Raw genomic sequence first — 14,975 nt, 5'->3', positions numbered from 1 at the left:
TTGTCAGTCATCTTCAGTTAAGCCGAGGTGGCAGAGAGGAGACTGAATGAGGCTGAGCTCCACAGAAGCTGTAACGTCCCTCACGGCAGAGAAGGGGCTAGCAGTGGCAGCACCATGATGAAAACAGACCTCTGACGGTGGGGGGGGGGTCTTATGTACCACTGAGATTAGGGTCAGGCGCCCCTCCAGGAATGAGCCGTGTTGCCATTTCTGCCCTGGCGGCCCAGTTTGTATCCATCACGGGCCCTCTGCCACAGCGCCCCGCTACAGAAATTCACTCATTAAAAAGGAGCACTTAATTGGTTGCCTTTATTAATTTGTCCTGTTGAGCTCCAGTGCATACAGCTCCCCGCGCCATCCCCATAACCCTTTTCCTGTTCGGGGTCATTGGGGGGATTTGACAGGAAGAGGGCACTGGAGCCTCGTGTTCCGGGAGCTGTGAGACTGGGCTCCCCGCTCAGCCCGCTGGTCCCGCTTGTGGTCGATGCTGTCGTATGGCTGCTCTGCGTACCCTGCTGTAACACTGGGAATATTCTGCGCTGCTTAATGATTCATTAGCACCTGTAATTTCACGCGGCACGCAAAGACACCGTGACGAGCGGCTGCTTCCTTTTTACATTCCTGCCGGTTTCCCGTTGACAGAATCCCCCAAAGACATTCACGGGGTGGGTATCTGTTCCTTCATGCCCTTGTACTGAGAGAACACAATTTCTGTCTCTGCTTCCCAGAATATGATGCCAGCTTGAAGTAGGGTGACCAGATAATCTATGTCGGGGGGGGTTGGGGGGGGGGGACTTTGAGTTACTTCAGGATTTGCAAACTACTTTAAAACTGAAAGGCTCCAGTACTTGGCTAAATACTTCATTTCCTTTTGTGTTTTGACTGGTTTGTTTCCTTGATTGAAAGACTTATCCGGCTGCAGATTAACATTAGTGACATATGCATGAATATAGGAGACTGGCCAATCAGCACATAACAAGAACTCTTAAGTGCTTAAGTGAAATCCAGGTCTTTTTAATTGAAATGATAGTTTACAAATTCTGTCCTGGTCACCCTACTTGATGCCCTCCATGATACAGGGTGTGTGTACGATGCGATCTGAGAACTCATTGTGGTACTCCACTAATCTTAATGACTTCTGATTGGTACCTTCTGATTGGAAGCGTGCTAATGTAACGCCCATATTCAAAAAAGGGGATAGAAGTAACCCAGCAAACTTTAGGCCAATCAGTTTAACTAGCATTACTGGAAAAATAATGGAAGCTATAATCCAAGTGAAAATGGATTCAAATGGATTGAATTACGTGGATTCAAATAACATTCTGAGGGATAGCCAACATGGATTTACGAGAAGTAGATCCTGTTTAACTAATTTACTTTTACTTTTTTCTTTGAGGAAACTACAAGATAAATTGATCACAAAAAGGCCTACGATGTGATCTACTTAGATTTCCAGAAGGCCTTTGATGTTGTCCCACAAACGGCTCTTGCTTAAGCTCAAAGCTGTAGGGATTTTAGGAACTGTAGCAGCTTGAATCGAAAACTGGTTAACAGACAGGAAGCAGTGTGTAGTTATTAGAGGCACAATGTAACAGTGGGCCTGTGTTCATAGTGGGGTACCGCAGGGTTCAGTTTTAGGACCACTATTGATCCTAATTTACATTAATGATATTGACACCAATATGTACAGTAAACTGGTTAAATTTGCAGACGATACCAATGTGGGTGGTGTAGCAGATACTGATCTAGTAGCAGAGAGGCTACAATGGGATCTGGATTTAAGTACCGACTGGGCTGATACCTGGTGTATGAAATTTAACATTGATAAATGTAAGGTAATCCATGCAGGGAGCAGAAATATAAAGAACAGATATTGTATGGGTTCCATGGAAATAAAGGTAGCTGATTATGAGAAAGACCTCGGTGTGTATGTTGATGCTTCCATGTCAGCTCTCGTGAGACAGGCTGCAGGTTGGGTGCTGGCTCACATACCTTTCATTAGATAGTGAGACAGGGTGCAGGTTGGGTGCTGGCTCACATAGCCTTTGTGAGATAGTGAGACAGGGTGCAGGGTGAGTGCTGGCTCACATAGCCTTCGTGAGATAGTGAGACAGGTCGCAGGGTGGGTGCTGGCTCACATAGCCTTCGTGACATAGTGAGACAGGCCGCAGGGTGGGTGCTGGCTCACATAGCCTTCGTGACATAGTGAGACAGGTCGCAGGGTGGGTGCTGGCTCACATAGCCTTCGTGACATAGTGAGACAGGTCACAGGGTGGGTGCTGGCTCACATAGCCTTCGTGACATAGTGAGACAGGTCGCAGGGTGGGTGCTGGCTCACATAGCCTTCGTGACATAGTGAGACAGGTCACAGGGTGGGTGCTGGCTCACATAGCCTTCGTGACATAGTGAGACAGGTCGCAGGGTGGGTGCTGGCTCACATAGTCTTTGTGAGATAGTGAGACAGGTCGCAGGGTGGGTGCTGGCTCACATAACCTTTGTGACATAGTGAGACAGGTCACAGGGTGGGTGCTGGCTCACATAGCCTTTGTGACATAGTGAGACAGGTCGCAGGGTGGGTGCTGGCTCATATAGCTCTTGTGAGACAGAGAGACAGGCCGCAGGTTGGGTGCTTTCCTGCTTCAGCCCCAAGGATGTGTTCATCATCACACACGATGTTCATCTCACACCGTTTTAATTCCTACTATCCAAGGATACTTACACAGCCTGAAGTTTAACCTTTTTAGCAATTCCTTTAACATGTCATACAGTTTGAGATGGAGCTATTTCGGAATATTTCACAAATCGAACTTGCCTGACCCCTCTTGCACTGAATGTCTTCATATCACAAGCTGCACATCACATAGTGTGACTAATTTTATGAATTAACGAGGACTATGTGTGGATGTTCCCGCACTGGGAAATTACCATAGAGCCTGATGTGATACGTGAGGGGAGTTAATCAGCACTTACACTGAGGTCAAATCGAATTTGGAGGGGAATCCACTTCCAGCAGCATCCCTGGAGTCCATGGTGTGAGTATGATGTTTTACTTTTATGAATTCTGACTTTCTAATATGGAAGCATTTTTTCTAGTTCTAGGAAATTGTTGTTGAATATGATGAAAGTAGCTAAGCCAAGGATTCCAAGGATTGCTGTTTTAATCAGTCTAGTCATGAATACAACAGTAGGCGTGTGTGTGTCAGAACACAGTATTACCCAGAAATCCAGAAAAGTGGCATATTTCTGTATAGGCTGCTGCAGATATTTAACAATTAATTAAAGCCATTAAGCTGGAGGACTGAGCTGCAATAAAGGCTGCGGTATACAGGACCTTCTAGGGAATCAGCTTGAGACAGCAGCTATAAAGTTTTATGGGTCTGCTTGATAAAAATAATGCTTTGCAGAATTTTGCTTTAAACCAGGGGTGGCCAATGTTATCCGCAAAGAGCCGGTGTGTGTGCAGGTTTTTGGGGTAACCTATAGGGCAGCTGGTCAAACCCAGGTGTGAGGATTCTTCAGCCAATCAGTCCTCTAATTAGTAATCTGAGTTGCAGCGAACACCCGCATACACAACGGCCCTTTGCGGATAAGACTGCCCACCCCTGCTTTAAAATATGCATAAATTAGCTTAGGTTACACAAATTTCAAAGGCATAATGGCTGCAAGCAGCGTTTCATATTATTGGAGTGCCATGGTAACACAGTCAGGTGATCACTGACATCCGGAGTTGGTGTTGACAAAGAGTTGAAACCCACCATGACATGCTTCTTTTTGGGAAATGTTTTGAGGAGACATCGCTGGGTAGAACTGCACCTTTTTAGCTCCAACGGGAGATTTTTTTCTGCATGGATTTGGCTGGCGAGAATCCTAACAGCTAACGATGGCCATCATTTCTCATGGTGAAGAAGAAGAGCAGTTAGCTCTGCTCCTTGGAGCCTGAAGGCCTCTTCGGTGGATGGCGGGTGGTCTGCCTGGCTGCCCCCATCGCTCCAGGTTGCCCCCTCCTCGCTGACAGCTTAACAAGTGTGCTGCTGCTCTGCGAGGCGCCGGGGGAGAGCGGTTCGCTGTCACTGTTACGTGCCATTTCTCCTCGTCCTTGAGGCTCCAGACATCTCCTGAAAGGCCCATTATTGAGGGGCTAAAGTAGAAAAGCGTTTTGTCCAATTGAGCAGAGCGGCACTCTCGAGCCATTAGCCTGACACCGTCCTGCCAGAACAGGGCGCTCGTCTCCGGCCCGTTTCCATGCTCGGCAGAGGGTCCGACGCTTCCCGGCCGCAGGTCTAGCCGTCTCGGGGATCAATCACAGACCTGATGGGACGGTTCCTCTCACTCTAGTGCTAAAACTGTCCTGGTAGTATGCAATTACCCAGTAGGCACCTGTGGGCGAAGTTTACTATCGGAAAAATGAGAGATATAATGAAGACTAGGATCATGATGTACAACAAGGCCTTGGCATCCCGCATACGGCAGCAACATCATTGAGAGGCCGGCTTATCCTTGGTAGGGACGTGTTTATCAATAACAAGACTTGTGGGGAGCATGATGATTCAGGAAGGAGTTCCGAGGGCCGTGTTTTCGTCCTGCCACATGCTGGCATTGTAATTGATAGTGTGGGGGGTCTTCTGAGCATCATTTCTATGTCGGTCTCCTCCGGGTGCCTCATAACAGGAAATCAGCGCTATGTTTATGTGCCTGCTTGTCCAGCCAAGGCCCAGCTGTCCTTGGGCGCTCTCAGGATGCCCCTGTCTCCTCACTGTAAAGCTCACCCCTCACCATCACTCTGTGTCATCGCTGCCCTCTGCTGGGAGCATTGAATATTCATGCTGTTGGATCGTACGGAACTTAGCTGAGCGTGTAACGAGCCATCCTCCTGGCCGTGAGTGTGCGGGTCTGGGCAGAGGGCCCTTCCGACATGACTTTGTGGCATTGTTACGTTTGACTTCACTTACCTGGAGAAAGTAAGCAATAGGAGGACTGCGGCTGCCCTTGAGGCAGCCGTACGCCAGCGCTCAGAAGAAACAGGGACGAACCATCTGTGTTCGCTCGGCAAGGACTTATGAGTTGCTCTAGGGTTCCCTTCCCATGCAGAACCACTTAATTCACTTCATTAAATGCTCAGTTAGATCCCGTCACTAAGTCTGATTTCTGTGCACCGGTGGAACCTGCCAGACTGGGTCCCTAGAGTTTCAAAGGAAAAATTTTTATGTTTCCGCGGGAAGCCAATCAGTGCATCATCCACCTTAAATACCACTTATCTAACGCAGGGGCATGAGGAGCCTGGAGCCTAGCCCAGGATGCCTAGGGCACAAGGCAGGGGACACAATGGACGGGATGCCAGTCCACCACAGGACACAATCACAGTCTAAGGGCCATATATAGACACCAGTCCATCTAATCACCAGAAGGAATCCGATGTAAACCAGGAAAAATGCGCAGGCTCCACAAACACAGGCATCATTGAAGCGGAACCCGTGACTGATCACGTTGACCAAGGTGAAGATGAAGTACACCTCACTGCAAAGTCACCCCCCCCCCTTCAGTTCTCCCAACTTTCTTTTCCTGTCTTTTCTAGTTAAAATCAGCAGATTGCTTGCTTTTGTCCTGCAGTGAAGGGGCACAAGGTCTTTGTGTATAATCTGAGCTGCAGGGAGAGAGGCATGTTCCCTTTGTGTGTCCCGTTTACTGTTTTAATTAGCATTCTTAATTGGCTGCGTGTGACACCCCGGTGGCAGAGCTGTCACTCGATGTTATTGATGGCGGCGACGTCCCTCATTTGTCGACGCGTTAGTGGGTATCGCCTCGCCTCGCCTGCCATCACCAAGGCATCATTGTCCCTCCGCCTGTTGGGCTCACGGAACAAGGAAGAGAGCAGAGGGACGGTGTTGTAAACAAGCCGTCGGGCCGAGCCACGGGAACGTCCAGCCCCCCTCCCCATCTCGTCAGCCCCCGCGGTGTCTCGTCCTTGAGTCCCACAAAGGCTGTTATCGATCGCGCAGCTGTGTGTGTGCGTCTGCAGCCGCGGCTTTATCCTCGTCCGCCACACCGGCTCTGCTGGGAGTTCTTTGAAATCAATGAAAAGTAAAGCATAACTTTTAATCAGGCGTCTTTAACGGTCTTTAATTTTCACAGCTTGCCCTCCCTTTCTTTGCTCAGTAGATGCCGAGAGCTCAAAGTGTTGTCTTGGAGGTGAGGCTTGTTTTCCTGGGATAACGACCTGCTGATGGATTAGCCTTAGTTTAAGTGGAGTGGCAACTATGGCCCTCAAAAGGCTCTTATTTTGAAGACTTGTGAAGTCAATTTCAAAGCAGTGGCTTCCCTCAGACCCCTTTGAGGGACTCGGTTGTCGCGGCACATGCCAGGGTCCACACCGCAGAGAGCTAGGCCGCAGCCACGGTGCGAATTGGGGAGATTAACAGAAAATGAGTTTGCGGCTCACCTTCCAGAGTGCAGTGATTTCCCCTACTGCTCTCTGGAGAGGGAGTGTAAGCGGAAGAATTAGAGGGGTGGGAGAGAATGTCCTTTCGTGGCTAAAGGGGGCCTGCTGGTGAGTCCAGGCACGTGGCTCCTGGGTCAAACTGTACAGCTGTCAGAGTAGGGCCTCCGTAACAGAGGACAGAGGTGCTGTGAAGGAAGCATGAGAAGGAGCAGGCAGTGTCTGGATGAAATCTGGCTCTTTGGTTTGTGTTTGGCCATTGTGCCAATTAAGCTTGAGTTTCAATGTCAGCATGATATTGACTCACTTAGCAGATGTTGATTCGTGATTAAAGCCGTTACATATTGGGTATTTCCTAAAGAAATCTGAATGCCAAAGGATATGACAGCAGGGTTCATTATGAACTTAAGATTACTCACATTTTGCTAACCTCTAGCATACCCATGCTATCATGCTGCTAAATTGATGCTGTAGTCAGTTTATGCTCTGTACGCTTGCCATATGATCTTATCTCTTGTCATTTCTTTTACCGTAATCATCGTCAGGCCTTCGCGGACTGTTTTCAGGGTCTGTGCGACCTTAGGGAGGTACTCTTTGAAGGCAATGTGAAAACCCTGTCCACTTGGACTCGTGATTCCCGTAACGGTAGTGGCTTTGTAAGTGCACACCCAACTCACTGAGAGATTCAAATATTACCCAATTTCTCACATAGTCTTATTATCAGGACATGGCAGCGGGAGCTGTACAAAGACTCTCATGGGGGGAAGGCTGTCACTAAGGCAAGTATTTTCCTGCAATTCTATGAAGTTATAAATGGATTTCCCTGCAGCTCACAGTAAGGCCTCACAGAGATGCTGAAATAAACAAAACTCTTTGCATAAAATGCGGAAAACAACCCAGGCTTAAGGCAGATCCCCCCTTCAAAGTGAACTTGGTATTGCCCGTTGCCGTTTACAATGTCAACACTAAAGGACATTTGTGAAGTCAAACATTAAAATGTCTTGATTCAGCGCACAGTGATGCCGGCACGTGTGGCAGAAGCTGCTGTCTGTGAGGTTGCTCTGCACCAGTCACACGCTTGTGCGCTCAGTGCCGTGAATCGGCCCCTGGCACACGGATGAGCGTCTAGCCGTCCATTTCGCAGTCACATGACTCCACCGGGTGTTTCTGCCAGGCGTCTCTGCTTGCAGGTCTGTGTTTTTCACACACATCCTCGATGGACGAGTTGGAGAACATCTGCTCCTGGATGTGTCTTCTATTTGTCTCAGAGAGCTTGAGCTTGGGTCAAAGAAAAGTTTCTGAAACTTGGAATCTCCCATTTTCCTCTGTGAATAAATGTACCATACATCTATAGCACTTAATTTTAATTAACTTTTTCCGTTTCCCATAATCCCTTGCACACATATTTAAATGAGATCACCGATGAGAGCGCAAAATGGTCCAGGCTGTATTTAGAGAGTTTCGGAGGGGCACCTCGTGTGGTTAAAACCGGTGGGCGGCCCCTGCGGAAATTTCCAGCCCTCCCTCGACACCCATCTCTGACAGAGATATCCCCGCTTCCAGCAGTCCCGGTCACTCCTGGCGGCCCGCCAGCAGCCAATCAGGTCGGCCCGAGCGTCTGGCCCGCAGCTGTGACGCGGATGAAGCCGTGTACTCCGGAGCAGGCCGTCCATCACCGGCTTCCCGTAATGGATGCGGGATGTGACATCACAAGCTGCGAGGGCCATCTGCGCACGGCGGGGGCGCCCGCTATTTCTGTCGCTCGCTCGGAGGCGCACTGTCTGCCGACATGGAGGCAAAACTTTTCCCGGGTCAAAAAAAAAAGCATGAAGGGTACGGTGGGAGCGCGTGAGCACAGCCGGCATGGAGCACAAGCCCCCCCCCCCCCCCAAGCATCTCTAGTGAGCTCCAAAGCCAGTGGGACGCGGCGACGACGTTTCCAACATGATGTCCGCCATGAGCACCCAGAGCAAGAGGACAGGGTCACTTTCAAGTAAACACCACTGGACTTGAGGCACTTGGAGAAAGATGGGCCGCAGAACGTGCCGGAACGTCTTCCGAGCGGGCTCGCTTTGCAGGCCTCTTAAAGTCAGAGGAGGAGTGATGTGGCGGAGTGGGAGGGTGAAGCAGATGGGGAGTAAACAGAGGAGAGAGGCCGTGCTGAGTGACGGATGGGGGCCGGCTGCAGGGCCGCGATCGCAGGCTAAGGTGACGGCGGGGGCGGGGCGTCGCTCACCTGCGCCTGGGGGGTGCCCTCTCTGCCTCATTTGGCAATCCACAGCAATCCTGAAAGCTGTGACCTCTTTCTGGGGGGGAGGGGGCAACGCTGGCAGCCCCACCTGCCTTACAAAACAAGATCATCCTAAAGGATATAGCTCGTATGCAGCTGAAAATCTTAAGCACTCAGCAGCACAATGTTTGTTTATCACTGCTGTGCTGAACGAAGGCAGCATCCGGGCTCAATTAGCAGCACTGTGCTCAGTTCGCATGTTCGCCTTGCGGACACTGAGGTTCCCTCTCCCTTACAGCAGGTCTAGGCGATGTTATCCGCAAAGGGTCCGTTTATATGCAGGTTTTTGGGATAACCTTTAGGTCAGCTGTTCATTCCCAGGTGTGAGGACTCCAATCAGTCCTCTAATAAGTAATCTAATTAGGGAGCTGAAGTGAAAAGCTGCACACACAGCAGCCCTTAGCAGCTGGATAATACTGCCTAGCGCTGCCTTAAAGTGTGCGTGTGCCCGGAGATGGACTGCCATCCCTTCCAGGGTGTTCCCTGCTTCTCTTGGGACATGTTCCCTCTTCTACAATAAGCAGTTATGGATAATGGATGGACAGCTGGATTTATTGTATGGGCTAGTGACTTCATACAAGTAAATCACTCAGTACATTGTGTTTGAAGTAGCATTTCACTTTATTCTATATTTTTTGTTACATAGTGGCTCCGTGGGTAACACTGTGACCTGAAACCTCCAGAGCTGTCGCGTGCAAAGTTCTGCCCTTGGTGACAAGGGCCTCCTCCCCCAGTCCAGAGACTGTAGGTTTACTTGGATTGCTGTGTCTAAAGCATGTGAGTGTGAGTGTGTACCTTGAATGGGACGCCCTGTGTCCTATGGCCACTGGGATTGGCCCCTATGTTCGGCCCCGGGCTCTCTGCGACCGCGCACTGCATAAACGCTTATAGAAGATGGATGACTGCTGTTGGTCCGCCATACAGACTGTCTGACCTGTAGAAGACTTTGTCACCCTAAATGAAACCATAAAGCACATTCTGGTGTGACCCTAACACACAGGTTTATTTTATCAGTTTATTATTATTTACTATTTGTTCTCTATTTATAACATGCCATCACACCAGGTGCATTTTTTAAAACGGTAGAAGGTAGCAAATGAGCTTTCGGTGTGTGTGTGTGTGTGTGTGTGCGTGTGTGTGTACACATACCCCGCACACACCCTCCCCTTCCTCTCAGCCATCCCATAATGCTGCAGGTGGATTTTCTTTTACGGGGTAACAGCTCCAGATAATAGGATCTCAGCCACACGGCCTTAATTTATGTCTCATGACTAATTTTTGACTGTTGGGTGAAATGGGGAAAATAAAAATAAAAAACGGCGGAATCGCTGCGACTCGGGTGAGAGATCGTCACGGTAACGTGTATGAGATAGACAGAGCGGCGCTTCAGAAATGAAACGACAGCCAAGGGTGAAAAATGAAATATCTTTTTTTATTTCATCATTTATGATTGTCCAGTAAAGGACAGGCAGGTAACTATTCGCGAGACAAACAGCCGTGTCTGCAGTCTGGGGTCGTTTTTATCCTCCCTCCTGGTTGATCATCATTTTTCACCCCAAATAAATTTAATGTTGTTTTTATTTGGGATACGTTTCCTTCTTGTAGCACGTTTTGTAAGACAGGTGTAGCGCGGCCTGGCCCAGCTCTCCGGATTAGTGTCTGCTTAAATGAGCTTTCCCCGCGTGCCATGCCGAGGGGAAGCGTGGCTCTGCAAACAGCACGCTGGAAGACCACATGACATTTTGAGAGGAGTGTCTGATTGACACGCTCTTTAATCTGCCTAAAGATTACGAGGCTTTGGGGGACTCGGCATGGTAATTAGCAGGCCCCTTTCCCGTGAGGAAACGTGTCGCGCCGAACGGGATCGATCTCTGACTCCCCGCGTCTCCGTTGGACACTGAGGTCCTTTGGCTCAGTGTTTTTTTCCTCTCCAAGTTTACTTTGCAAAAAGCCATGATGATGTTACTCTTACAAACCTTTGCCTTTGCATATATATATTTATATGTTTTCTATAAACATATTCCCATTGCCTGGTGTTCGACCATGTTCTCCCAGTGATGCACCGGTTTACCTGTCCAAGAGGTGCATTTAAGCAAACTTTTATGGCCTATAGTGTGTATGTATATATATATATGTATGTGTGCATGCTGTCCATGTATATATGTGTGTGTTGTCCACCTTATTTTGTGCTGACCAAATGACCACACAACGTGATCAATAAAAAAATGCAATCAAAATTTGACTGCAATCAAAAAGGTAAAACTGCAGAAAACTCTTGTGTACATATGGTAATGGTCGGGGCTGGGTGCGGTTAAGGTCATCACAGTTAGGTCAGTCTGGTCAGGGTGGGGAGCATGCACTGATGTAGCACATAGCCGCACCCACCACATGACGAAACCGCTCGGGATCCTCAGGGAAACATGCCACAAGGCCGTAGTGTCATAGTTAGCATTAGCATTTTTCCCATAGAAATGAATGAGCTCTTCCCACAAAGATATGATTACAGGTCCGTTATTGTCTGTGTGTCCATGCTGTGTGTGTGTGTCTATATATATATATATATATATAAAAATATTTGTGTGTGTGTATGTGTGCATGTGCACTCTGAAAGTGTGTGTGGGCGTATGTCTGCGTTTGTGTGAGTATATTTTTTGGTAGACGAATGGACTTCAGACATCATGGGTATTCACCTTGTGCTGCACACTGACGACACTCTACTGACCGTAACTAATCACCAAAAAGTGGCCTTAACCCCCCCCCCCCCCCCCCCCCCAGACATGAAGCTGGGCAGAAACGTGGCCCGGACATTTCTGGATTTCTACAAGCTTAACCATTTAATCGATGGGACAAAAGCAGTGGGTCACATGAGCAGGTCAGACGCTCCCTAACGTTATTATTGTCAATGCAGCTCAGCGTTCGGTAGAAATGTAATCTTCCAGAATACGCTCTTTCATTCCAGTGGCTCAGATGGCCTATCCGGCAGTCGCCAAGGGAACGGCTATGGCAACGGTAGGAGCCAGGAGGAAGAGAAGCCTGACAGGAAGGTCCATAGTGTGAGAGACACCTAAGCTTCAGTCAGCATGTGTCCTGGCCCACACTGGCATCCCTTGCCGCCGACAGCGAGTCTGGAGCAGTGGCCTGTGTGCTATTACCTTCCGGTCTGGTATCCTGTGCCATTTCCCTCCTGGGCTGACAAACCCACACACATCGCTTGGGGGCCCTTCTCGCCTCCATGCTGCCGGTCTGCATGACCAGACTGGCCTGAGAGAAGGGTTTAAAAACATCCTTTATGGTCCCAAACACTTTCTACTTCTGTGTTTTTACTATGTGTTTTGCCACAATAGTTTTTTTTTTTGCACACAAGATTTCTGTTAAGCTTTTGTTAAACTAGTTAAAGCGTGAGTTCTGTTTTTCCTTGTGGTGGGTTATTTATTAAATTATCAGCCTGCAATATATAAGTATAATGAGTTTTAGGAAAACTCAATGGTCCTGAGAACCATCCAGTTCCTTTCAGAAGACACTTTCAGTGAACCTGAAATTAAACGTGATGTTTGTAAACATTTGAAAACCACATGTATGTTTCTCACCAAAGTTTTGCTTTCCTTTTTTTTTAAAGATGTTTTTTGATGAGTTATAGTAGGATGCTATTTCTTTACCCATAATTCATCATGGGGCAGGACAAATCTGCAGGATTAAGTCTGATGTTTCCATGTGCCTCTCCGTCCACCGGGACACGGCACAGTCACATCAGACAGGAAGTGCTGTCACAAGGGGCCGGGTGGCCGAGAGGCCCAATAAGACCATCCCGTGTGTAGAGTATCGTGGATTCTTCAGGGTAGTCACGTGGCACAAATAAGGGATTTGGGAGGAGCCACAAACAAGTCATGAAAGGACGGAGGACGATGATAGAATGTGACTGCGAGTCCCCGTGGATGCTGGTGACAGGCACGTGTGAGAGCAGCTAACCCGGCAGGGGCGTGTCACACTTTAATCACTGTTATAAAGTCAGACGTTCCCTTCATGGCGCCCTGTTTTCCGACGAGATGTCAGGCTGGGAAATGAAGCGTCTGGCAGCTTTCGGAGACATCCCGGAAATCAGTCAGTCTTCCTCCCCTCCGTCCGGCCGTATCGAACGTGCTGCTTTGTGCTTAATGATGCCCAACAAGAGATGGGCTTTTTTTCTGAGCCATTCCGTTAACGCTGATATAAATCATCCCCCCCCCCCCCCTCCCCCCGGTCCATGAGCCATCTTTTCAGCATGCCGTGCTTGCTGTATGCCAGCATGCTAATTACAGGGTAAACACGCTGGTTCCTGGCTCCTCAAAGTGAAAATGTGACTCTGTTATTCACAGTATAATGAGCAGGAGCACTGTTTGCATTTATTAAATACCCAAACTCACCAAGGAAACTGGTTGCGCTAGGAGTCTTCACAAATGGAAGTACACACAAGCATTATCGGAAAGTTAATTGTGCTTCAGGAGGTAAGCACGCTTTGTGCAGATTAATTCATGATGCAGTTAATGTTATATAGCGATAGCATAAGGTAATGGTGTGAACTGAAGGCTTCCTGTCAGAACACAGCAGAGGACAGGAAAAGAGAGATTGATTTTATACAGAATAATATTACAGTAATGTGCCATTAGATGATTATTTTTTTAGGCTGATCTATGCTCCTAGCCAGTCTAGTTTTTTCACTGGGTAAATTGTTAAGTTTTGGGGGGGGTGGGAGGGATATCTGAACCATGACATGATGCAGAAGACACTAGTTTGATTCCCATAAATGAACCACCGGTGACCTGCATCTGAGCAGCTGGCAGGGTCGGCCACACCGAGCGACACCCTGCAAGGAGAATCCTAAAATATGCGGGTTTAATTAACCGTAAACGAGGTCCGTACACTTTGTTCTCATAGATTACCTTTTCGGGGCGTTTTCGCCTTGCACCCTTCGTGGTGTCAGCAATATTAAACACTTTTTTTAGGCTGATATTATTGGTAACAGATGGAGTGTGGCCTTAAAGGTCTATTTTGAAAGCTCTGCGTGGGAGGTTCCTAGGAGGACCAGGCCCATCTGCTGGAGTAAGGATGACAGGAGTGATGGCCGGCTTGTTATCCACGCCGCACGCGCTCAGGTGCAAACAGGAGAACACGCCTCGCCCGTCAGAACAGAAAACAACCAGCCCGGCCTAATTGTGTTCCAAATGAAATATTCCTCGCCGTTTCAACTTTTTTTCTTATTTTTGTACAAAGAATGTATTTTTCGCTGTATTTTTTCCCTGAATGGTGTGTTCATTAAAATGAGTTTTTGCTCTGTGCTTTAAAATTGGAGTTACTCTGTCCTTCCTTGTTCCTTGGTAAATAAACACATAAAACCTCTCTTTGCCAAGTCTGATTACTTCTGAGGCTGGTATGACCCAGAGACTGAAAAACAAAGATTCTACAGTCTTTACCTGTGAATCATATTATTGTTTTATTATTGCATTCTGAGAAGGCTCCAGGTTCATCTTGGCCAGTCCAGTCACGCAGCTTACGCTCTGGTGCCACCACCTGGCTCTCTGCACACATGGAAATGTGGATGGAGCTTTCAGTGGATTTGTTTCTGCAGTTCCATTTAAACTACTGGATATCCAATTGTTTTCCTAATTAACACCCATAGGCTGCATAACAAATGTTGTGGCACATTTCGGGTAATCATATCTCATGTATAGCTTTTGTACCCAGTAATCCTCCACCATCTATTATGCACTTTTCAGGAACTGACCTTACATTCAAGATAAGTAATACAGCGATAAATACAGCTTAAACTCATTTGAAGATGTCAATGTCATTAGTGAGATTTTTCTTTTTTTTAATTCTTTAAAGCTTTAAACTGTCTCCCTGGTATATTCTGATATATATTTAAGGTTTCTTTTGCAAGGTGATTTTTAGTGCTCGGCCTGGCAGAAACATCTGGGCCACAATCTGCAAAAGGAGACAGCTCTTACGACACATCACTGTTCCCAACCAGCTAAATCATGCACTAGTGTCTGTCCAGTGCTGATAGCATATTGGCTAGTCCAGCCTTACAGTAGTTCATTGTAGATTAGAGTGTAATTACCCATAAGCCTGTGATTTGTTCCCAAACCAAATTGTCTGCCTCCAGCACACTGTTGCCAGCTTTGAGGGCCACCGATTACATGAACTGAGGGAGAACAGCGCACAATCTTATTCTTTCTTCTTTTTTTTTTTTACAGAGAACCTGCCAGTTCCTGTTCA

General features: G+C 47.8%; 1 protein-coding gene across 1 annotated transcript in view; it reads left to right on the top strand.

Annotated features, from left to right (window-relative positions):
- LOC125709371 (cytosolic carboxypeptidase 6-like) overlaps positions 1-13,416 on the top strand; it is a gene marked incomplete at its 5' end in the record, with an annotated part of 30,222 nt that extends 16,806 nt beyond the window's left edge. The window contains 2 exons of the mRNA XM_048977694.1: positions 11,499-11,595; positions 11,683-13,416. Coding sequence (XP_048833651.1) covers positions 11,499-11,595; positions 11,683-11,791 — 206 coding nt within the window. The remainder of the gene's footprint in view (positions 1-11,498; positions 11,596-11,682) is intronic.
- Positions 13,417-14,975: the final 1,559 nt, after the last annotated feature.

The sequence above is a fragment of the Brienomyrus brachyistius genome, chromosome 15 (genome assembly GCF_023856365.1).
Source record: "Brienomyrus brachyistius isolate T26 chromosome 15, BBRACH_0.4, whole genome shotgun sequence".
NCBI lineage: Eukaryota > Metazoa > Chordata > Actinopteri > Osteoglossiformes > Mormyridae > Brienomyrus > Brienomyrus brachyistius.
Note: the sequence above shows the minus strand (reverse complement) of the source record. Positions and strands in the feature narration are given on the sequence as shown.